The sequence below is a fragment of the Heloderma suspectum genome, chromosome 1, assembly GCF_057233095.1.
Source record: "Heloderma suspectum isolate Gila_16-S chromosome 1, 16-S_ref, whole genome shotgun sequence".
In the NCBI taxonomy this organism is placed as follows: Eukaryota; Metazoa; Chordata; class Lepidosauria; order Squamata; family Helodermatidae; genus Heloderma; species Heloderma suspectum.
The window spans coordinates 343,262,595-343,288,137 of record NC_139458.1 but is presented as its reverse complement, the minus strand read 5'-3'; the positions used below and the strand labels follow the sequence as shown (position 1 = coordinate 343,288,137).

The 25,543-nt window shown below is 42.7% G+C and overlaps 1 protein-coding gene across 9 annotated transcripts in view; it reads right to left on the bottom strand.

The window, feature by feature from the left end:
• The window catches only part of AIG1 (androgen induced 1), a 141,475-nt gene that overhangs the window by 15,722 nt on the left and 100,210 nt on the right, over positions 1–25,543 (bottom strand). For 7 of the 9 annotated variants that reach the window (XR_014786717.1, XM_084827735.1, XM_084827734.1 and 4 more), the window contains one exon: positions 3,494–3,609. Coding sequence is in view for 6 of the 9 variants with exons in the window: in XM_084827735.1 (XP_084683861.1) it covers positions 3,494–3,609 (116 nt within the window). In the remaining 3 variants the exon portion in view is untranslated. Of the gene's footprint in view, positions 1–3,493; positions 3,610–21,029; positions 21,237–25,543 lie in introns of all 9 variants that reach the window. The other 2 variants (XR_014786720.1, XR_014786719.1) reach the window with 1 other exon arrangement.

Genomic DNA, 25,543 nt, shown 5'->3' with positions numbered 1-25,543 from the left:
TCTTGCTTTGGGGGGGTGGGAAAAAAGACCACAAGCATGAGACAGATTTGCCTCAGGAGACAAGATAATCTTAGGGTGGATACAGATGAACAGAATTTCAGTGGTGAGCCCGCTGGGAAACACACTCACTGCGGTTGATGCACAAGACACACATGATCTTATTCGACTGGGCTTGGGGAGGAACCTGTTTTTTCTAGTTTAAGAAGAAGCTGGATTTGCACAACACTGATTGGCCAGTTCATGGGTCAATCACAAAGTGACTCCCCCAGCCCCGTCTTCATTGGCTGGCATGCCCTTTTTGGAGCAGATTTAAAAATGAGGGGGCAGGGAGAAGAGAGGTCAGGAAGCCTTTAAAAATAAAGTACCAAACAGACTTTCAATTGGAAAACCATGCCAGGCATTTGGAAATCAAGCCATAAAGTAGACAGGCCACCTGAAACATGTAAATGGAGATGGGAGGGTGAGGAGGGGGTGAAGAAGCGGAAAGAGTCAATAAAGATTTGATCTACAACACAGGTGGTCAAACTGTGGCCTACAACTCCAATCAACCACTGACTATGCTGGCTGGGGCTGATGGGAGTTGTAGGACAAAACATCTGGAGAGCCACAAGTTGCCCACCCCTGACCTAGAAGCTTTACTTGCGTCAGTAACAGAGCAAAGATAGAGGAAAGCAGAGCTCGACCCGCAACAATCCCCCCTGTACATGGACCTGTTTCCAGGTAAGTCTGTACGCACCCTTAAAGTGATCACCAGAGTTTTGTGGCATTTGACCCATTTTCCATCTTGTTGGTGGTGATCAAGATCCAGTATTGCATGTTCAGAGACTTCCAATGTTAGTTTCAATGATTTAAGTGTGCCATTTTATTTCCATACAAACGACAGAACAAGGATCTGGTGGATACAGCCTTCCTGCTGGGGGTTGCAAGCCTGGTGGGAAGGGGTTTCCTCCTCTACATGGGCTATCTGTGCTGGATGAATTAATCCCAGGGCATGATCTGAAGACAAAAGAGGCAGCGAAGTTGCTAAAACTGCCTTCGGTCTGGGTGCAGTCAGTGCCTACATGGGGAGACTGCCTAGGAATCCCATGTACACCGCCTTGAATCCCATGATGGAAGAAAGGCAAGAGATAAATGTAATGAAGAAATTATTTAAAAACAAATCCTACAGCTTCTGCCCTAAAGTACCACCTGTGGCGATGTGAGTGATCTTTGTCAATACACCCTGCTGTCAATATGGGGGAATGAAATTGTGCATTTATTGCACAACCCACCCACCCCCGCCGGCCATACAGAAACTCCCTGTAAATGGCAGAATGCACACTACCATCAGGGCCCATAGCTCAGGGGCAGAGCATGCAGTTTGCATGCAGAAGGTCCCAGGTCCGACCCTTGGCATCTCCCAGTAAAAAAGGATTAGGGAGCAGGAGCTAGGAAAGACCTCGGGGAGATGACAAATAGTCTGACCTGGCAGAAGGCAGCTTCCTATGTTCAGCATCCTTATTAGCTGCCTATTTTTTGAAAAAGAGTGTAAGTGTACTTTGTGGCGGAAGATCTTGGAAGAATCAATGATCCACTGCACTGCACTCTAGGGAACTTAGCATATTTACCCAGAAGTAAGACCTACCCAAATCAATGGAACTTATTTTTGAGTAGGCATGGCTGTTGAAGTTACCAGTGGGGACCAAAGGTTCTAGCAATACTTATCTAGAATGTTTACATGTTAAATAGTAGAAATGTATTGTCATCCCATTCCCCGAGACACTTAAAGGTACCAATGTCTTCATGTGGAATCCTATTCTGGCCAACTACAACACTTGTCGTCAGCAACTAGTTTTATGGGGAAGTGTCTTGTGGTGATGAAGGATGATGAGACAGGGCCCCATCCATTGTCATCCCACCCAGGCTGAATGGCAGAAGACCCTGTTCTCACAGCCACCACTCCCGGCTTATACTTTTGTCTCCAGATTTGGAGCTGGGCTCTTGGCCAGTAGCGGCCTCCAATGACTACCCCACATCATTCTTTAGCAACACCTATAGCATGATGAATTGCAATTTATGGTTTCCGTGTAGGTTTTGCATGCCTGACCCTGGAGGAAAAGTATGAGCAAATGGAAAGCCATTAACAGACTTCAGTGGGGAAAGAACAACTTAAGCTAAGTGCCCCTTCATGGATAGAGTTCAGAACTACCTATGACTAGCCAGCCTGACCTCATTTAAACACAGAACGCAGTCCCACTTACTATACTAGAATTACTCCTGTTATCCTTCCCCTCTCTAGAGCAACAGCATTATGAGTATTCCTGCATTGTCTGTATTACAAATGTGAGTAGGAAAAGTAGCACTGCTGCCATGGAAACATTACCTGATGGCCTTTGTTAAGGAGTTCATTCCTCCTTGAATACATGCTAACTCAATACTGCACAATAATGGGCTGATCAACCTTAGGCATAAAGCTTCCATACAAGATTACTTGTTATTAAGTCTAATGAATGCCTTCAACAATGCAATTCCTGTCCAACCTCATTATTAGATAAGCACAAGGGAACATGCATTAAGGCACACTTTAGAGCGCAAAGCCAGAGCCATTTTGTTGAGTCCCTACCATTTGCAAGCTTTAGAAGAAAGTAGGCAGTTTAGTGCTAAGTATGCCTAGGAGGGAAGAAGAACTGAGGACAGAACCTCCAGTCCAGGTAGGGGAAAATATACTTGGCTTTAAACACACAAGGTAGTCCACATATATCACAGCAATAGAAAATTGAAATAGCTTTTGCTTTACAGATGTTGCTCATGTCTCAGAATGCATGGTGATTTTGAGCTTCTTACATTTATAGGATAAGGGTCAGTCTGCAGACATACAAGCAGTGCCAACTGTCCACGAGTATGAAAGGAATCCAATTCCCTACTGGAGTGTGCCCATGGCCAGGAAAGTGCTTTCGGCCAATCTTCAAGACTATAGCAGGACACAAGGAAAAGGCAATCCTTTCGGTCACGAGGGCCGTAGCCTTTGTACATCAAAACAAGCATCTTGAATTGCTATGACAACTTTAGAATTCTGAAAATACAGGCCACAATCCTGAAACATCTTACTGCGTTGACTTTTCTGTGATCAACGAATAAGCACTGGTAGGAGGAACAGAATGCGACCTCTTATTTTTGTTTGCTCAAAAAAAGGAAGCCACCTAAAACACATTTCTAAATAATGTCCCGGTATCCAAGGGAGAGCCCCCCACCCCACACACACACTGTAAGGAATATAGTTTTAGAAAGACCACATCATGTAAGTCTCTAACCCATTCCTGTTGTGTGAAGTTTGGCAACTTCTTTCTAAAAATACAAGCATCTGAAGATAAAGCAGATAATACATCAGTGATGATGTCCATAATGAAACAGATGACCAGTAAGCTGCCTTGAATGCCATTTTTCTTGGTAGAAAGGCAGGATACAAATCAAATCAATTTTTTTTAAATTAACAGTGTGAAAATGTAGCCCTTACCATAATATATAGCCAACAGAAAAGGTGCACACAGCAACCAATCCACAGGTCCTGCTGGGATATTCATGATGTGTCGTTCTCATCTCAATTAATATAAAAGGCAAAACTGTTGTATGCTAGAATGAAAACAAAATGGTAGAAAATAATTCATTCAGGCAGTTTTCAAAAATACATTAGGAAAAACGATAGTATTCACAAATATTTCCAGGATATGTAGAAGTTATGAGCACAATGCAGCTAAATATAACCACTTCCCACTAGTTTGATTTCAGTGGGTTGGTAAAATATGTGCTTACTCTTCCATTGAAATTAATGGGTCTCACAGCACAATTCGATGATGTCTACTCAGAAGTAAGTGTCCCTTTGTTCAATAGGGCTTACTCCCTAGTGCAGCCTTCCACAATCTGGTGTCCTCCAGATGTTTTGGACTACAATTCTCCGGATTCCTGGTCACTCCTGGCTAGGGCCTATGGGAGCTGAAGTCCACAACATCTGGGGGCACCAGGTTGGGGAAGGCTGCCCCAGTGTTTAGGACTGGAGCCCTAGAAGTCCTTAATTGTAGTTGGATCATGTCTAACATCTTTTTAGAATATGGGAGAAAATTTTTAAAGACTGTATAAGCATTTTTTTAAACGGCTGCTTTGTTCATCATTTTCAATAAAGCGGGAGCAATTGGTCTGTCCTCTAGTGAGGGGAGAGGACCGTGATTCCTTCTTAGCAATAGCGTCAGGCTCACATACATTTTGTGAATTATGTGATGGCCCTCCCACATGCCTTCGCTATTGTCTCTGCATGGCAAACCCATACTTCCACCCATTTTAGAGACACAGCACCACTATTACATGCAAGGTTCAATTAACTCTATTACTGATATACTCCTGTCTGGGAAATTTGGCTAAGTGGAGTGGGAATCATTGGCAGAGGACAAAATAGTTGCCCAGTGTTACAGAGGAACTTCAGACGTGCTGGCCCTCTGACAGGTGTATTATGTGCTATGCATTTCATTGGCATTACCCTGATACCTTGGTTCAGGGATCCAGTTTGGTTCTGGAAGGCATAGCCTGGAAAGCTGCCAGGAACACTGACACTCTGGAACCAATGCAGAGGCACAGGAGCCATAGAATATATGTGCTTCCTCCTTGATTAGATTTAAGGCAGCTGTTCTTCGTAGCTGTGGAAACATGCAAATACCTGCCTGACAGCCATGCCTCCACCCAGCCGACTAACCCATGAGGGCACTTTTGAATTGGGCAATCAAAAGCCCTGGCAGGAAAAAACGGTCCAATCATGAAGTGTCTCTACCACCCAGACAGGCCAGCAAGGTGAAACACCACCTGAGCACCCTTGAAGACACCTTTTTCTTTGAATATTGTACTATGCTTCTCTGAATAGTTATCTAGGTGTAAATTTATCAAGGGTCAAGGGATTTTCTGGAACCTTTTCATTCCCCAGAACAAAACAATTGTTCTCTTTCTTCTGGCCCATCCTGGGTCCAGCCTCTGAGCTTGTTGTTCCCTTTGTTTTGAACCCTATAACTTCCTTGGAGTTCGGGCAGTTTTACATTCTTTCTGCTTGGGCATTCCTCATGTGGGTGTCTCAGCTCTGAGTATAACCCAGGGTCTGACTGGCTTCAATATCGCTCCGCATGACTCTGTTTTAGCATGATTCTCCATTCTGCTCTGATGCCTACGCCACATTTCCAGGGCCAAAGTCCCCTGCTTTACTGCCTTGTCTCATATAGATCTGTGCCCAGAGAGACAGCTTTACTCCATTGTAAAATGTTCCACTGAGTCCAGAGCTGGGTTCTACGCATAACACAGCACAACCTGCCAGCGCCATCCAACCATTTAGGTTGGAGTCATACAGGACTCCAACCTATGTGTGAGTTCCGAGTCCAAAAGTGGAATTGGTTCTGCAGGGAGCACAGAGCATTGGGGAGCAGCTACCAAAAAGTCTTTACTGGAACACACAAATTCTGAAACTTATTTGGTGGCTGCAGAGTCTCTAATATTGTGGTGGCTGCAGGCTCTCTAATAACAGCTTTGCCTCTGTTTGGTCTCCCCATCATCATCCCCAAAGGCTCTTCCTTTGGATGTTTATAGGTAACATGGTGTATCCCATTATGTATAATTCAGTTTGAAGCTATTGAAACTAACGCTGAGATACCTGAGCCCACAGTGTTTTCCTAGTTTTTCCAACCAACCAGGAAGTGAAGTCCTTTGGGTTCTCCTTCCTCCGAAGTAATTCTTGCTGCTCCTGTTTGTTCCCCCTTTCTCCTAAATCTATTCATTTCCGACTCTACGACTCAATATTACCCCATCACCTGAGCTTTCTTGGTCTCAAAGCTTTCCAATCTCCTGCTCCATAGTGCCACCTTCCACTCCTTATTGGACAAGTGCTAATTTCCCCAATCTTTGTCTTTCTCTCTCTATAAAACTATTAGAACTAGTATACTGGCTCGTGTGCCAGTGGGGTGGGGTATACTAACTAAGGGTGCAATCCTACGGCAATGCCTGCAAGCCTTACTGGCATCCTACGAACAGCAAGAGGAGTGGCAGAGGGGATCTTTGCCTACGCACTCCTCCCGCTCTGCATTTTGGCTAGATGGGCTTTTTTGCCTGTCTAGCTGGAATATGTACGAGCAGGAGGGACGGAGGCAGGAGAGGCCTTGGGATATGTCATGTCCCGGCTTCCCCAGTCCCCCCCTCCCCGCCTTTATCCCCTCTCCAAGGTCACTTTTGTGTCCTCAGAGAGGCAGCTGGCATGGTTCTGTCCATGCTGGCTGTGAGTTGGAGGGACAGGCAGCGTGGATTCTGGGATCTGTGGTTTGAGCAGTGTCTCTGACCTCGGCTTCTGGAATCTGAATTATCCTATGCCAATGCCCCCCCCCCCCCATATAGGGGCTGTGATTGCTCCCTAAGCCATTTTTCTCTACTTCAACAAATGTGCACGTGTGTGTGTTTTGAGAATAAAAATCTGCAAAAAATAAGGTCTATGCTTTGGGACTTTAACAAGGGCTTGGGTGAATTTCCCCATTTTAGAAGTAGCTATTCCCCATTCATAATAACATAGTGCATCAATCCACTGCATGCACCATATGTTATGTGCTGCCGATGCTGATGGGAGGTGGGTGGGTTTGAGAATCTTTTTTTCAATAAACGATTTTTTTAAGATCACCCCCACTTGTGCACACCATTGAAATACATTTGACCAGGGAGAAAGGAAAAAGAAACACAGAAAGGCAATAGCTCAGAGTTCTTGTAACATTTAGTTCTTCCGAAAATATAATAAACATTAAAATATTAGACAAACAGATCTAGTGGAAATCAGCAATATTTAATACAGGATAGTGTCAGTTTAGCGAATGTTCTAAAAAAAAAAAAGGAGGGATACTATTATTATCGGGAAAAAATACTATCTGAAAAATATTCAAGATATGGAAGTGCTATCAAAAGGAGAACCCTTATATTTGAAGAGATGGGTGGTACTTTCCTTTATCATATCTGTAACAGAAGATCAGGTTATCCAAAGTGAGCCTGAACCCCTCTGAGGATAAAGAGTCCTGGTAGAAGCACTCACTCTTTTATGGAGGATTATCACCATTAGCCTACACACAGGATGCACTCTACAGTAGCTGCAAGCACTTCATTAATTATTATTGCATAGATCATGGGTGTTTGTTGTTGTTGTTCAGTCGTTCAGTCGTGTCCGACTCTTCGTGACCCCATGGACCATAGCACGCCAGGCCTTCCTGTCCTGCGCTCTCTCCCGGAGCGTGCTCAAGTTCATATTCATTGCATCCGTGATGCTATCTAGCCATCTCATCCTCTGCCGTCCCCTTCTCCTTTGGCCTTCAGTCTTTCCCAGCATCAGGGTCTTTTCCAGGGAGTTTTCTCTTCGCATTAGGTGGCCAAAATATTGGAGCTTCAGCTTCAGTATCTGTCCTTCCAATGAACACTCAGGGTTGATTTCCTTTAGGATGGACTGATTTGACCTCCTTGCAGTCCAGGGGACTCGTAAGAGTCTTCTCCAGCACCACAGTTTGAAAGCATCAATTCTTCGGCGCTCAGCCTTCCTTATAGTCCAGCTCTCACAGCCATACATTACTAATCATGGGTGTTAGCATTATATTATCTAAGGGAAGACCAGGGCTGCTGTGACAATGCCTTGGAAAACAGAAGACTCAGAGATAACAATTGAAATCGATATAGGTTAAGTTAATGCTTTGGGGGTATCTGATAATACTTCCTTTTTTAATGCAGCCTCCTCTCTTCCGTGAGGTTACGGCCGTGGAGGATACACTAAAGCTGAACTAATCAGAGACCACTCCCTTACTCTCCACTGTTTTTGTGCAGCAGTACACAAAGCTCATCATACTGTGCAGCAGCAACTGTGGCCATGGACACATGCGGGCCACTGCTACTGCTGCACAGCTGCTAGCCATTTCAAAGGGACTTCTGCAAATCTCACTGAAACGAAGGCTGCCCAAAACCAATGTATGCTAGAATCCACCCTTTCTCTTTGCTAAAGTTCCCACATATGACACTGAGAATCAGACACACGTTTGGCAGAAGTCCAGAGCCCAGAGAGCCCTCAAGTATCTCTCGGTATACCTGACAGGGCTTTTGTGAGCTTACAATGCAATCTATTCCATCTTGAGCTCCTTGGAAAAAAGGCAGAATATGAATATATTGAATAAAGAAATAGCTGCTTTCAATATTGAATTTGTTTCCATAATGAAGTTAAAAACATCTACATTTTAAACTATATATATACACACAATACATAAATACAAGAATATTCATCTTAATATGTTCTCATTCATAATGCTGAAATTATTAAAATGTAATTAGCTGGTGAAAAAAGGAAGAAAAATACTAATACATCAAGTATATACTTATTGATTAAGGACACAATCTTATACATGTTTAGACAGAACGTCATAACAGGAATAATTAAGAAATAGTAAAACATGAACAGATGTTAATTTCCATATTATAATTTATAATTTACTTTCCAATATTCAGTAAATGGATTCCCTTCACTTAGCCTAACTTGCTAATTTTGAGTAATTCTGTTGCTTGCCAAACTTTATTAATCCATTCTTTGCATGCAACTAACTAGTGTTTTCCAGGTTTGTTGCAATAGTCTGTTTTGCTGCTCTCAGCAAATTAGATATCACTTATCGATATATTTTAGATATATGTAAATGGAAAAGTTCTAACAACATGTTTTTGGATTAAAGGTCAAATTGTATCCAGAAATTCTTTCTTCCCTTGTCTTAAAAAAACTTGGATCTTTGGGCAGAACCACCACATGTGCAGATAACTGGCTGACTGCAGCACATATTTCCAAGATGCGGAACAATTCCCACAGATGTTATTTACTTTTAATGGCGTTAAATACCAACAACACATTACTTTATGGGGATAATAAGGTAATAATTCACATCCAGATTTTATATGCACTGTAGCACTTTCTCTTAGACTGGGAGAGGCCATTCCCCAGAATGGGGAGCGGAATGCTACATTTGCAGCAAAGGAATTAAGATACCTGTTTAACACAGGTTACAGTTCTGGTCACCACACCTACACCACTATACAGTTCTGGTCACACCTAAAAAAAGATATTGTAGAGCTGGAAAAAGTGCAGAAAAGGGCATCTAAAATGATCATGGGGCTGGAGCATCTCCCCTATGAGAGAAGGTTACAACAGCTGGGATTGTTTAGCTTGGAGAAAAGGAGGGTAAGGGGAGACATGATAGAGGTCTACAAAATTATGCATGGTGTAGAGAATGTGGACAGGGAGACATTTTTCTCCCTCTCTCAAAATACTAGAACCCGGGGTCATCCTATGAAGCTGATTGGTGGGAGATTCAGGACACAGAAAAGGAAGGACTTCTTTACACAGCGCATAAACTATGGACTTCGCTACCACAGGAAGTAGTGATGGCCACCAATTTGGATGGCTTTAAAAGGGGGTTAGACAAATTCCTGGAGGAAAAGGCTATCAATGGCTACTAGTCCTGATGGCTATGTGCTCCCTCCAGTACCAGAGGCAGTGAGCCTATGTACACCAGTTGCTGGGGAACATGGGTGGGAGGCTGCTGTTGCACTCGTGTCCTGCTTGTGGGTTCCTGGTCAACAGCTGGTTGTCCACTGTGTGACCACTTGAACCCCCCCCCCACAACAGAATTGCTCCTCCTCTTCCAGATCTTACCTTCCTATTTTGAGAGCTGCTAGTATATCAGAATTAGTTTATAAGACCAGGATGTTGACAGAAACCAAATTGCTTCCTTCAAGACAGAGTAATTCCTGCCAACCCATGACAGTATCTATTCCACTCACCCCAACCTCACATATTGTGTCATGACTCGCAAAACCCCAGTATGACAAAGAGCTTTTAATATTCTCTTCTGATGGAATATGCCCTCTAGCCACTTAACCATCCCTTTCAAAAAGGCATACTAAGAACAGTGATCAATTGTAGTAGATGGGCTGGAAGGCACTAGGTAGTGCTGCTTAGGGTTCTGAAAAGGTTTTTTCAAGCCCAAAGCACTGGTCCAAACTATTCCTAAACAACTCTCCAGTTTTATGACAGCTTTCTGATATACCAGGATCTGATAACCCAGAGGCCAAGATGTGAAGATCACTGCTTCAGTTATGAAACTCTGGTGACAAGATTGTAGGTAGGGTGCTGTGCGGGGTGATAATAGCAGTTATTGCACTTCACTGACTATTTTGTTATGCTCCAGTATAGTCACTGGCGCTTTTCCCATGCAGTTGCTATGGGCAGTGCTTGTTCAGAAGAAGAAAACTGGTGTCATTGAGTGCTGTTGCTAGGGGAGACATGGAGGAGAGAGGGCATTGTCCTTGCATTTTGGAAACCTCATCTTATCTGTCTGCAAAAAGATCTTTATGTAGAACAGCAAGTACATAGCCTGCTGTTGCACATGAGGATTTCTGGATCAGGGCTACAGTATATGCTACACAGCGACATATATGCATGCCAGTAGAAAATCTTCTAGACAGCGACATAGCTCTAAGCAGATTTTGTTGCTTAAGCTCCAAAAAACCCCAGACACCAACCTAAGTAAAATGTGTGAATTTCACATTACCAGTGCAAGCAGCAGTCCTAATTCTAGCTTTATTTTGAATGTAATGTAATGTCTAAAGTAATTTGTAATAGCATCCCCTCCATTTAAAAAGAATTATAATAATGTAAGGTCTTATGAATTAATACAACAGATTGGCTTCTGTACCAGAGGGCTGGAAAGAGGCCAATGTAATGCCAATTTTAAAAAAGAGATCCAGAGGGATCCAGGAAATGATAGGCTGGTTAGCTTCACATCTGTTCTAGGGAAATTGGTGGAAACAGGACAAAGTTATCAAGCACATAGAAGGACATGTGCTGTGGATAGCTTCTGCAAAGGTAAGTCCTATCCCATTAACCTTTTACAGTCATTTGAGAGTAAGCATGTGGATAGGGGTTATCCAGTCAGGGGCATCTCTGAAGAAGGCTTACCTGGGTATGGGCCACGGATCTTTTTTGAGCTGTGCCCCGGATCTTTTGAGCTGTCCTAATTGCCTTTTTTTTTTTTTTACATTTTCCCATTGACTTGCATAGGAAAACAAAAACGGCCATAACGTTTTGAGTTTGTATGATAAATACATGCAGTTTGGAGGCTTGGTAGCCTCCATGCAGCTGAGTGAATATGCCAAATTTCAGGCAGTTAGGTCCAGTGGGTTTTGTGCTAGTCACAGGTAAAATTAGCTTTTTCCAAGAAAATCTGTCAAAGTAAAGAGCTACAATTTTTTTGTGCTTCCACATAAATTCATGGAATTTGGAGACCTGGCAGGCCCTATGGAGCTGACTGAACCTACCAAATTTCAGACAGTTAGGTCCACTGGCTTTTGCACTAGCCATGCGTAAAGGTTCCTTTTCTCAAAGTCTAAAATAAAAAGTAAAAACTGTCAAGCCATCCAGGGGATTAGAGATGCTAATCAGAAGGTGTTTAATGTGACCATTAGGAGGTCACTATCCCTAATCTCTGGTGTAGATTTTTTTTTTTTTAGGTGGAAAAAACCTCTCTCCCCCTACTTTTCTGCTCTTACATGCCCACTGTTGGGAGCTTGCCTTCAATGAAATTTTGAAGAGGGAGAAGGAAAAGAAGAAAGAGCTCCATGTGAAATACTGGTATTTCACATCGCATCTGATTTTACTGCCACAAACAGGAACCTTTGGCTTCTGCAGAAGTTTAGTTGCTTCAGTACAGCAAAGGATCCAATCAGCCTCCACAAACTTCTTTCTTCCCTTCCACTTTAATTTCTCCTAAATAGCTGTAGGACTCAAATATTCCCAAAGGGAGGGTTAGGACTATGTGGCGTCATGACTGAGAAACTGCTGGGGCTTTTAAATAGGTTCTACAGTTTTAAAAAAGCTAGAAAAAGCCCTCAGCCACCTCACCTCATAAAGTTCATTTTGTTGTTGTTGTTGTTCAGTCGTTCAGTCGTGTCCGACTCTTCGTGACCCCATGGACCATAGCACGCCAGGCCTTCCTGTCCTGCGCTCTCTCCCGGAGTGTGCTCAAGTTCATATTCATTGCATCGGTGATGCTATCTAGCCATCTCATCCTCTGCCATCCCCTTCTCCTTTTGCCTTCAGTCTTTCCCAGCATCAGTATCTGTCCTTCCAATGAGCACTCAGGGTTGATTTCCTTTAGGATGGACTGATCTGGCCTCCTTGCAGTCCAGGGGACTCGTAAGAGTCTTCTCCAGCACCACAGTTCGAAAGCATCAATTCTTTGGCGCTCAGCCTTCCTTATAGTCCAGCTCTCACAGCCATACGTTGCTACTGGGAAAACCATAGCTTTGATTAGACGGACCTTTGTCGGCAAGGTGATGTCTCTGCTTCTTACTATGCTGTCTAGGTTTGCCATAGCTTTCCTCCCAAGGAGCAAGTGTCTTTTAATTTCATGGCTACAGTCACCGTCTGTGGTGATCTTGGAGCCCAAGAAAGTAAAATCTGTCACTGCTTCCATTTTTTCCCCTTCTAGATGCCAGGAAGTGATGGGGCCAGATGCCATGATCTTCGTTTTTTTAATGTCGAGTTTCAAACCAGCTTTTGCACTCTCCTCTTTCACCCTCAACAAGAGGCTCTTTCGATCCTCTTCACTTTCTGCCATTAGGGTGGTATCGTCTGCATATCAGAGGTTGTTGATAATTCTCCCGGCACTCTTAATTTCGACCTGTGATTCATCCAACCCGGCGTTTCTCATGATGTACTCTGCATATAAGTTAAGTAAGCAGGGTGACAGTATACAGCCTTGTCGTACTCCTTTCCCAATTTTGAACCACTCGGTTGTTCCATGTCTGGTTCTTACTGTTGCTTCTTGACCCTCGTACAGGTTTCTCAGGAGACAGATAAGGTGGTCTGGTACTCCCATCACTTTAAGAATTTGCCACAGTTTGTTGTGATCCACACAATCAAAGGCTTTAGCGTAGTCAATGAAGCAGAAATAGACGTTTTTCTGGAATTCTCTTGCTTTCTCCATGATCCAGCGAATGTTGGCGATTTGATCTCTAGTTACTCTGCCTCTTCGAAACCCAGCTTGTACTTCTGGTAGTTCTTGGTTCGCATACTGCTGAAGCCTAGCTTGTAGGATTTTGAGCATCACCTTGCTGGCATGTGAAATGAGCGCAATTGTGCAGTAGTTTGAACACTCTTTGGCGTTGCCCTTCTTTGGAATTGGAATGTGAAGTGACCTTTTCCAGTTTTGTGGCCACTGTTGAGTGTTCCAGATTTGTTGGCATATTGAGTGCAGCACTTTAACAGCATCATCTTTTAGAATTTTATATAGCTCAGCTGGAATACTGTCATCTCCGCTAGCTTTGTTGTTAGTAATGCTTCCTAAGGCCCACTTGACTTCACTCTCGAGGATGTCCGGCTCAAGTTCAGTGACCGCACTATCATGGCTATCAGGGACATTAAGATCTTTCCTGTATAGTTCTTCTGTGTATTCTTGCGATCTCTTCTTAATCCCATCTGCTTCTGTTCGGTCCCTGCCTTCTTTGTCCTTTATCATGCCCGTCTTTGCACAAAACGTTCCCTTGAGATCTCCGATTTTCTTGAAGAGATCTCTAGTCTTTCCCATTCTGTTGTTTTCCTTGATTTCTTTACATTGTTCATTTAAGAAGGCCTTCTTGTCTCTCCTTGCTATTCTCTGGAGCTCTGCATTCAGTTGGATATATCTTCCCCTAATGCAAAGAGAAAACTCCCTGGAAAAGACCCTGATGCTGGGAAAGACTGAAGGCAAAAGGAGAAGGGGACGGCAGAGGATGAGATGGCTAGATAGCATCACCGATGCAATGAATATGAACTTGAGCACACTCTGGGAGAGAGTGGAGGACAGGAAGGCCTGGCGTGCTATGGTCCATGGGGTCACGAAGAGTTGGACACGACTTAACGACTGAACAACAGCAATGTATGGCTACTGAGAAGACTCATTATGTTTAATGAGGCTTACCCTCAGGAAAGTGTGCATAGGATTCTAGCACAAGTTACTTTTGCAGGGAAGTTTACCCCTTAATGTTCTGCATGTTTACTCAAAAATAAGTCCTGAGTTGTGAGCATGGTACTGCAAGCTTAATACAGTGCCTACCCTATTCCATCGAATGAATTGACTACTCTTTAAGCTCAGTCTTTTGCATGTTTGTCATTTGTGGGTTTGGGGGTGTTTTTTTTTGCATGAACTCTAGCTTCAGTGGTGAGGGAAAGGCACTTAGTACATGCTCAGAGTTTCTCCATAACCTAGCCCTAGTTTTGGAAACAGACTCATTGGCTGAATCCTGGTGAAGTCTTGGCACAAATGAAGTTATGGGGAGGAAGATATAATGAGAGCTTGTGCATAACAAGGAGGAGGTAGAGAGGAGTTTCACAAAACAAGACATCTGTTTTGATGAAGAGTTGCTGGAGGATGGTAAGGTGAGAAGGGATGGTTGCATGGAGGGGAATAGAATTGGTAGGGGGAGAATGTAAGTGCTCAGTGGTGAAAGAAAAACATTCTCCACGCGCTCAGAGGCACTCTATATTTAAGAACATAAGAAGAACCGTGCTGCATCAGACCAAGATCCATCTAGTCCAGCATTCTGTTCACACAGTGGCCAACCAGATGCCCATAGGAAACCCACAAGCAGGACATGAGTGCAATAGCACCTTTCCCACCCATGTTCCCTTGCTGCTAACATTGGTGAAATGTAAATAAATTCTAGTAATTCTAAATTTGCATGCATGTATATCCTTCAGAAACTTTGCAGGTTCCTTGCCTGGGGGACACCTCTAATGACCTGTGCATTTTCATACAAATTTACCCAAAAACTGTTGGGGAAGGGGTGAAAGGAAGGGAAAGCAAATCACTCCCTCCCCCAAATTGGAGAACTCCCCTTCCACATGAACTGCTGTACCTATCCTTCTGAAACTTTGCTGGTTTCTTACTTAGGGACACCTCTAGGCTGTCTTTAATTTTCAGAACAATGGTCCACAAGGACCATAGGGAGATAAGTGTGTCCTCTTTTGGAGACCTCAAAATGTCAAGGCCACCCTTGCACAAAAACCCTTGTGGCTATCATTCTGAAATTTGGCAGACATGATCTCCTCTGATGGGGCAATGAATCCTGAAATTTTTACCCACTTCTTCTAAGTAATAAAAATGTTATTGGCACTTCCCTTCAAAAGAAAATAAAAATATAAACCCCGCACCTATTTTTTTCTGACATTGGGCAAGTGTAATCTCCTTCTAGGGGGCTACTATGCCTGAAATTATCATCCAGTTCTGACCAAGAGAAAAAAAGTTACAGTTTTTTTTCTAATTTCCCATGGTAGTCAACAGGAAGCATAAAGATTCATTTTTCCAAACATTGACTCAGGTTTGGTGCTGAGCTGAAGTGGTCCGACTACAAATTGGCCCGAGCAGAAGCGGGATGTTTTCCAAAACACTGAATCGGGGTCTGAGTTGAAGTGGGGTGAGGGGTCAGTGCACACTTATGTATGTGTGGACACTGCATGCACACACCACATACACACAGATATTAGACATGCGCTTAGACTTGGATGCCATAAATTTTTGTTATGGGCCTGTGCCCTGGATCTTTTAAGAACCTAGCAACGCCCCTGGATCCAGTATACATTGTTTGCTTGAATTTTCAAAAGGCTTTTGATAAAGACTTTCACCAAAAATTTCTGAGCAAATTTAGCAGTCATGAGATAAGAAGCGAGGTTCTCTTATTGATTGATAAGTAGTTCAAAAACAGAAAGCAGAGAGTAGAAATAAATGGTCAGTTCTCACAACTGAGAGATGTAATAGGGGAGTATGCCAAAGATCTGTATTGGGACTGGTGCTTTTAAACTTGTTAATAAATTATCTGGAATTAGTGGTGGCTGAGTTTGCTGCTGATACCAAATTATTTAGGATCATTAATACAAAAAGGGACAGTGAAGAGCTCCAAAGGATTGCTCCAAAGGATTGCTCCAGACTGAGGGAATGGGCATTAAAATAGCAAATGCGGTTAAATATAAGCAAGTGTAAAATTATGGCCCATGGGCCATACCAACCCTAACTTCCCATATTTGCTGATGGGATCTCAGCTGGCAGTGGCTGACCAGAAAAGGGATCATAAGGTTATGGTAGATACATCAATTAAAATATTGATCCAGCATCCAGCTGTTGTGAAAAAGGCAAATTCCATGCTGGGGATCATTAGGAAAGAAACTGAGAACTACCGGAAGTACAAGCTGGGTTTCGAAGAGGCAGAGGAACTAGAGATCAAATCGCCAACATTCGCTGGATCATGGAGAAAGCAAGAGAATTCCAGAAAAACATCTATTTCTGCTTCATTGACTACGCTAAAGCCTTTGATTGTGTGGATCACAACAAACTGTGGCAAATTCTTAAAGAGATGGGAGTACCAGACCACCTTACCTGTCTCCTGAGAAACCTGTACGAGGGACAAGAAGCAACAGTAAGAACCGGACATGGAACAACTGATTGGTTCAAAATTGGGAAAGAAGTACGAAAAGGCTGTATATTGTCGCCCTGCTTATTTAATTTATATGCAGAGTACATCATGAGAAATGCCGGGTTGGATGAATCACGGGTCGGAATTAAGATTGCCGGGAGAATTATCAACAACCTCAGATACGCAGACGATACCACCCTAATGGCAGAAAGTGAAGAGGATCTAAAGAGCCTCTTGTTGAGGGTGGAAGTGGAGAGTGCAAAAGCTGGTTTGAAACTCAACATTAAAAAAACGAAGATCATGGCATCTGGCCCCATCACTTCCTGGCATCTAGAAGGGGAAGAAATGGAAGCAGTGACAGATTTTATTTTCTTGGGCTCCAGGATCACCGCAGATGACGACTGTAGCCATGAAATTAAAAGACGCTTGCTCCTTGGGAGGAAAGCTATGGCAAACCTAGACAGCATAGTAAGACGCAGAGACATCACCTTGCCGACAAAGATTCGTATAATTAAAGCTATGGTTTTCCCAGTAGCAACGTATGGCTGTGAGAGCTGGACTATAAGGAAGGCTGAGCGCCGAATAATTGATGCCTTTGAACTGTGGTGCTGGAGAAGACTCTTACGAGTCCCCTGGACTGCAAGGAGGTCAAATCAGTCATTCTTAAAGGAAATCAACCCTGAGTGCTCATTGGAAGGACAGATACTGAAGCTGAAGCTCAAATATTTTGGCCACCTAATGCGAAGAGAAAACTCTCTGAAAAAGACCCTGATGCTGGGAAAGACTGAAGGCAAAAGGAGAAGGGGACGGCAGAGGATGAGATGGCTAGATAGCATCACCGATGCAATGAATATGAATTTGAGCACACTCCGGGAAAGAGCAGAGGACAGGAAGGCCTGGCGTGCTATGGTCCATGGGGCCACGAAGAGTTGGACACGACTTAACGACTGAACAACAACAACAAATAAAACTGCACTATTATAATGCTTTTATATAAAGCTGTGGTACGACCACACTTGGAATACTGTGAACAGTTCTGGCCACCGCACCTCAAAAGGGATATAATAGAGCTGGAAAACTTGCAGAAGAGAACAACCAAAATGGTCAAGAGGCTGGAGTAACTCCCCTATGAAGGTTAAAACATTTGGGGCTTTTTAGCTTAGACAAAAAGGCAAGTAAGGTGGGAGGGACATAGCAGAGGTCTATAAATGTATGCATACAACCTGGGGTCATCCAATGAAGCTGAATGATAGGAGATTCCAGACAGATCAAAGGAAGTCCTTGTTCACACAGTGCATAGTTAAACTATGGAATTCGCTATCACAAGATGTATGGCCACTGGTCATGATGGCTCTATATTACCTCCAGGATAAGAGGCAGAATCCTCTCAATACCGGTTGCAGGGCAACACTAGTGAGAGCACTTATGTACTACATGCGGGTGTCCCACAGGCATCTGGTTGGTCACTGTGGGAACAGAATTCTGGACTAGATAGGCCTTTGGTCTGATCCAGCACAGGTCTTCTTATGTTATATTCTTATCTTGCCCAGTGTATTATAGCATCTTCCAGAGAGCAACAAGCTTGTATTTTAATTTGCCATTGTGTATGTTAAATTAATGTTATTTTGATTGATCAGTAAAAATCTACAAGCACCAATTTATGCAATTAACCCACCATAGCGACATTCTAAAATCTATGCCCTGAACCTTTAAAACCTGATTTAAACCGTCATGTTTGACTTATGAGAGTGGTTACAATACTGCCTTATGCAAAAAGCATTAAGCTAATGCTGGATCAAGCTCCATTGCCAAACATGCTCCAGCATAATTAATCAAAAATATTTCAGAAACCAATTGCCTCCAAGAGGTTATTGATTTCTTGTCACGACACATTTTCCTTATGAGGTGCTCCACCGCTTGTGCTTCAGATGTGCTGGCATGTATTTTTTTCAATGACTAAGCCTTAATCCATCTTCTTGGCTTCCTGCCATTGGTGCATTGACATCTGCAACTACTCATGTCTGACAGCCTCATGCATGAGCTATGTGGCTTCAAAGTTGGACAAGATTAGTACAGGAGACTTTCTGTATACTTTGAGCAAATAATTGAAAGCAGCTACATACAAGGACAGATTCTGAGAGGATATCTGTCTTTATATATGTATGTATGTGGATATGAGCACACAGATATACACACACACATGCACGCACGCAAGGTGAGCAAGATTTCAGCAACAGAAAGTAAATGCCCATAGTTAATATTTTTGTTAAATGGTGTCTGTCTGTCTATGCATGCATATACCCGGGACATTATGAAATATGTTGTGTGCCAAGCTCATCATGATAAATACATTTTATGGGACCAAACTTTCCTCAGTGCTTCCACATAGTTAGGCTATTTTATGTATACATCTGTAGCTATTGTACCATGACAGCTGAACACACACATAAGATTCAAAAGCCAAATATGTCTGGGAAGCCCACAAATGCACAAATATTTTTGATCCAGTGTCCAGTGCCTGTTTCTCTCTAGTTTTCCTAAGAAGTAAAGAAACAACATCATCCCTTCATTTGACAGATGAAGATTCCTGACAACAACAGATGGGCAGCCAGCACCATCTCCAAGGCCAAAGCTGGCATGACAACCATTCACTTCAATGGAATTCTTTCTACACTTTGCTTCAGAAGCATGCTTTGACAAGGACAGCCCCACCACAATTCTGAAAATACTTATAAGCACCTCCTACTCATCCAAGAACATTACATCACTGGATACCTATGGTACAAGAAGAATGGCATTCAATTCTCCACATTTTTAGTCTGCAACCTCTGGGCTGTTTATTGCAACCCATGGTAATGCAAATATGGACACAGTTGCTAGCATATTTCCTTGTATTACATACCCGCCCCCCAGTTAATATGAACACCATACAAATCCTTATGTATATTTCCTAGTGCATGTATTATGGATCATGGTTAGATTAACAGTGGATTAAGAACTGGTGCCTTATTTCATATTTCCAATATTTACAGGCAAATTTTAAACAAATAAAATGCTTCTCAAGACTGATTCTCATCAGAATCAGTCTGAGCATCTCACATCATCTTAATGCCTGTGAACTGTATCTCTTCAGAAAAAAGAAAAAAAATGGCTGTTGCACATTTGCATGCATTATGTTCTTTAAAAATCAAATTTCAAAACAAAATACACTTACAGCACAATCCTATACATGTCTACTCAGAAGTAAGCCCCATTGATTTCAGTTAGGGTTACTCCCAGGTAAGTGGGTACAGCGTAACCCTATACATGTCTAAGTCCTACTCTAGGATTGTACGGTTACCTCGTAACTGTGGCTGGATCCCTCCCCCTTTCCTCCTATACCACACACACACACACACACACACACACACACACACACACAGAACAGGGACATATGTTTTTAAAATAGACAACTCTGTAAGCCTCAAAAAGCCTCTTAAGAGCCTCTTCAGGTAGCATTATTTTTAAAGGCACCTAACCTTTAGACTTTAACTAGTGTTCATTATTGTCTTGTTTTGACTATAATTTTATTGCCATTTAATGTAAACTCCTTTAGGTATGCCTAAGAAAGGCCACAAACAAACAAACAAACAAATAAATAATGTGTTTTGATATACTGATGTGGACTGATCTTGCCCAGTGGAAAGGTGATGATGCTCGCTGTGACCACAGCATTCATTGCCACCGGTCTCCAACTGTTGAGGAATATAAGCTGCTATATTGTATGAGTTCCTGTATTGCATATTGTTTAAATGGGATGCAATGCATGAACTCAATTATATTAGAAATAAGCTTATAACTTATACTGGACTTCAATATATTTTATTCAATGTACTTTCTATTGAAAATATATTTTAAAATTCTCATAAAAGTGTGGTAGAACTGATATTTGACAGGGCTCTGTTAGAATTATAGAATTGATAGGAATTAAGTATATTAAAGCTGTAAGATTAGTAATTAATATAAAATATGGTAGGAGCATTATAAAAATGTGATAGGAGCATTCTTATGAAATGTGATAGGAATGTTCTTATGAAATGTGACAGGAGAAAGAATACAGAAGGAGGACAGCTCTTCACAAACTTTACATACAGAGCTTCTTGAGACCATACTCAATCTAACATTTTAGTTCTGAACTGTTTAGCTCTGTCTCCTTGCCCTTATACAAAAGACAATTAACAGAAAAAGCCAATGATCTGTGAAGGTCATAGGTGACAGTTAGCAACCACGTGGCTCTCTGCATGGAATAAAAACCATTTTTATGGAAGATCCAGCACAGATGGCGTCTAAGCAGAAACGCTTCAATTTGGACCATTGTCCTTAAGTGCAAGTGTTGTTGTGGGTAACTCTTGCCCTTGTTAGCTGTGTCACATAGCAATCATCATGACTTGCATTCCTTTTAAATCATTTCTCCAAAGCATGGGCATATAGTTTAAGTGAGGCTACAATTCTATACCTGGGAGTAAGACCTTAACAGGACTTACAGTTTTAAAAAGGGCAGGACTGGGTGTGATCAGCAGCAAGAAGAGGATGGCAGTAATCCACCAGTCCCTGGTTTCCACAATCATCCATTTATTTAGTTGTGGTGTGTAAATTGCAGGAAGTACTGAAAAATGCAGTCTTCCGTAATCTAAGAGTTAGTAAGGTTTTGCAGCGACTTATATTTCCTCCAGTGAGTGCCAACCGTTCACCTGTATGGGAGAAAGCAAAGGAGTCCATTCAGAAACACTATCAGGACCTAAATCTAATCCCTGCTCAGGGCTCCACAATTCCATTTGCCTGCTAGCTAGCAGCAACTGCTCTTGTGCTTCTAGAAAAAGCCCTGTGCTGCCTCTGCTTTGTTCACTGAGGAGAGGTTGTTTTTCTCCTGTAAATCGGGCTTCTGCAGGAAGTGCCAAGCCAGCAGCGTTTTGTTGCTTCCTCCTGTGAAACCCATCAGTAAGGACAAGGCTTCTGGTTCTAGCTTTGACCCCATCAAACTTACCTGGTAGCATTGCTTCAACTAGCAGCAGGCAGCTGTGTTTGAGTCACCATTTCCCACAATGATCCCCAACTCCAGGACATTTGGGGAAATTAAAATGGCAGCTCATACCTAGCTACCAGGCAGGGCCCCCTGGAGCAGCACAGCAATTTGACCTGCTGGGGTAATGGAAACTGCCATAGGGTGCCGTGAGTTGATGTTAGGCCTAGGAAAGGAGTAAAACCACCTCTCCTTTATTCTCTATTCTCTATGGAGGATAACATAAGAAGACAAAGCTGGATCAGACCAAGGGTCCATCTAGTCCAGCATTCTGTTCACACAGTGGCCAACCAGCTGCACGCGGAAAACCCACAGGCAGGACACGAGTACAACAGCAGCCTCCCGCCCATGTTCCCCAGCAACTGGTGTACATAGGCTCACTGCCTCTGGTACTGGAGGGAGCACATAGCCATCAGGACTAGTAGCCACTGATAGCCTTTTCCTCCAGGAAGTTGTCTAACCCCCTTTTAAAGCCATCCAAACTGGTGGTCATCACTACTTCCTGTGGTAGCAAAGTCCATAGTTTAACTATGTGCTGTGTGAAGAATTTCTTCCTTTTCTCTGTCCTGAATCTCCCACCAATCAGCTTCATAGGATGACCCCGGGTTCTAGTATTTTGAGAGAGGGATAAAAATGTCTCCCTATCCACATTCGCCACACCATGCATGCTTTTGTAGACCTCTATCATGTCTCCCCTTACCCTCCTTTTCTCCAAGCTAAACAATCCCTTCTCACATAGGGGAGATGCTCCAGCCCCTTGATCATTTTAGTTGCCCTTTTCTGCACTTTTTCCAGCTCTACAATATCTTTTTTTTTAGGTGTGGTGACCAAACCTGGACACAGTATTCCAACGCAGTCGCACCATAGATTTGTATAGGGGCAGTATGATGTTGGCAGTTTTATTCTCAATCTCTTTTCTAATTATGCCTAACATGGAGTTTGCCTTTTTTTTACAGAGGCCACACACTGGGTTGACATCTTCATTGAGCTGTCCACCACAACCCCAAGATCTCTTTCCTGGTCAGTCACTGCTAGCTCAGACCCCATCAGGTTATATTTGAAGTTGGGATTTTTTGCCCCAACATGCATCACTTTACACTTCCTTACATTGAACCGCATTTGCCATTTAGATGCCAATTCTCCCAGTCTGGAGAGATCCTTTTGGAGCTCTTCACAATCCCTTTTTGTTTTAACCATCCTAAATAATTTGGTGTCATCTGCAAACTCGGCCACTTCACTGCTCACTCCTAATTCCAGATCATTTATGAACAGATTGAAAAGCGTTGGTCCTAATACAGATCTCTGTGGGACTCCACTATTTACTTCTCTCCATTGGGAGAGTTTACTATTTATTCCTGTTCTCTGCTTTCTGTTCTTTAACCAGTTAGCGATCCATAAGAGGCCCTGTCCTCTTATTCCATGACTGCTAAGTTTCCTCAGGAGTCTTTGGTGAGGGACTTTGTCAAAAGCCTTTGAGAAGTCCAAGTAAACAATGTCTACTGGATGATCCCCGTCTACATCTTTATTGACACTGTCAAAGAACTCTAAAAGGTTAGTGAGATAGGACTTACCTTTGAGGAAGCCTTGCTGATTTTTTTCTCAGCTGGGTTTGTCCTTCTATATGCTTACTAATTTTATCTTTAATAATTTGTTGTTGTTTAGTCGTTCAGTCGTGTCCGACTCTTCGTGACCCCATGGACCATAGCACGCCAGGCCTTCCTGTCCTGCGCTCTCTCCCGGAGCGTGCTCAAGTTATCTTTAATAATGCCTTCAACCAATTTACTGGTAATTTCCTGGGTCCCCCCTGGATCCCTTTTTGAAAATTGGTGTTACATTGGCCATCTTCCATCCTCTGGTATAGAGGCTGATCTTAGGGACATGTTGCATATTTTGGTTAGAAGATCAGCAAGTTCTTATCTGAGTTCTTTAAGAACTCCAGGATGGATACCATCTGGGCCCGGTGATTTATCTGCTTTCAATTTATCAATAAAGTTGAGAACTTCATCTTTGGTCACCACTATTTGCCTCAGTTCCTCAGACTCCCTTCTTGAAAACATCAGTTCAGGCACAGGTACCTGTCCTATATCTTCTGCAGTGAAGATGGATGAAAAGAATTCATTCAGCTTCTCTGCAATCTCCTTGTCCTCTTTCAGTACTCTTTTAACTCCATTGTCATCCAATGGTCCAACTGCCTCCCTAGCTGGTTTTGTGCTTTTGATATATTTATCAAAAGCAGAAAATATGTTTATTCCTCTTTCCATTGTTTATTCCTCTTTCCATTAGATTTTCCTCCCTTCCTGCTGCAGAGGCAGCAGAAAGGTGCTGTTGGTGCTTTCTGCAAAAGCCCAACTGGTAGGAAAGAAACACCTTTCTTCACCCCCACCCCATTCTTTATAAATAGAACAATGGTTTCTCTCTCTCTTCTCAATGGGATTTTGCAGGAGGCAGCACCAGCGAGTAGAGAGCCTTCTGCAGAAGCCCAGAAGGGTAAACACTCCTCCATTCCCAGAGTTCTCTGTATATGCCACAAGATTCAAAAAAGAGGAAAGTGGTGGTGACCACAAATAATGAGTTTGGCTAGTAAGACAGCAAAAAATTGTGTAGCCTACCCATGCCTCTTGTGACTCAACATAGGCTTGCATAGCCTTATTTCTGTTTCTCAGAAACACCAACTCCAGAGTGTGCCAGTCCCAAAGCATGGTCTGAGCTTTTTGCTGAAGCTATGCAGGTCTTGGTCTAGTTTCTACTTGCATGAGAGACCATTTTGGGACCCCTTGTACATCGCCGACAGTTCCATGATGGAAGAAACTGGGATATAACTGTACTTAGTAAATAAATGTTGGGAATAACTGTTTTAGATAGGAAGATCCTGCTCTTCTTCCAAGCAGCGAGGAACGGCATATATATGATTCCCAAGGTGATGTTCCATCCAGTCTCTTTCCAGGCCAAACCCCTTTAGCTTCAGTAGTTGAATCATCTGTTCTAATCTCCTCCAATGGTAGGGATTACTGGCCCTGCTCCCTGGTGTTCTTGGTACACACCCATCTGTGCTTTACTGGGTTTCCACTAGCTTTAAAGCCCACTGAGAACAATTTAGTCTGTTTCTATATCTCAGCCCCTTTAGCATTTAGAAAGCAAAGGACTTTGCCAAAGGTTTAACATTCCTCATAATATGAGACGCTTGGGAGACATTTGCAAAGGCTTTAGTCAAATGCCTTCCTAAGACACCATCAACAATGACGATCACCTTGGCACTGTGAGTGCAGTTGAGGAGAAGAATGTAGTCCAAAGGTGGCTCAGATTCCCAACCATCACAAAACAGCTCTTGAATTTAAGGGAAGATCCAAACATGAAAGCCGTTTATCTCCAGCTGCATTAATGATGATGATGATGATGATGATAGGGCTTTTGTGGCTCAGATTCTGACTCTACTATGCAGAGAGGTGCAAATTTGCATGCATTTCAATGGCAACATGCCTCCAGTAACACACCAACAAAATCTAGCCGTTTTACTGTTTTTGCTTGTGCCTTATCATCAATGACACATTAATGACACATTTGTTATCATTAATGACACACGTGGCCTTGTGCCTCTGTGTGTGGGAAGTCCTTTAACAGAGAAAAACTGCTCTATTAAATATATTGCTGGCCTTCCAGCAATGTATTTAATTTTTGTTTATTACAGAAAGCTTGTGCAAGCAGTGGGTTTTGGCAGGTTTTAGCTCTATGCTGGTTCTATGGGTTTATTGTTAATTTCATGGTGATTTAATTGCCAAAACTGATTTTAAGGTGTTGCAATACTTTACTTTAGCATTTAATTATTTATTTTGTAATCTGCCTGATTTGCCTGGTAAACACCAAATGTGGGGCAGAAATGAATTAGATAAAAACAAGGAAGTGAACATGAGAATTAGCCCTCATTATGGACTGGGCAGATGTCCCTGGTGGTATAAGTGAGTTCTTAGGTCAGTTTTTCAG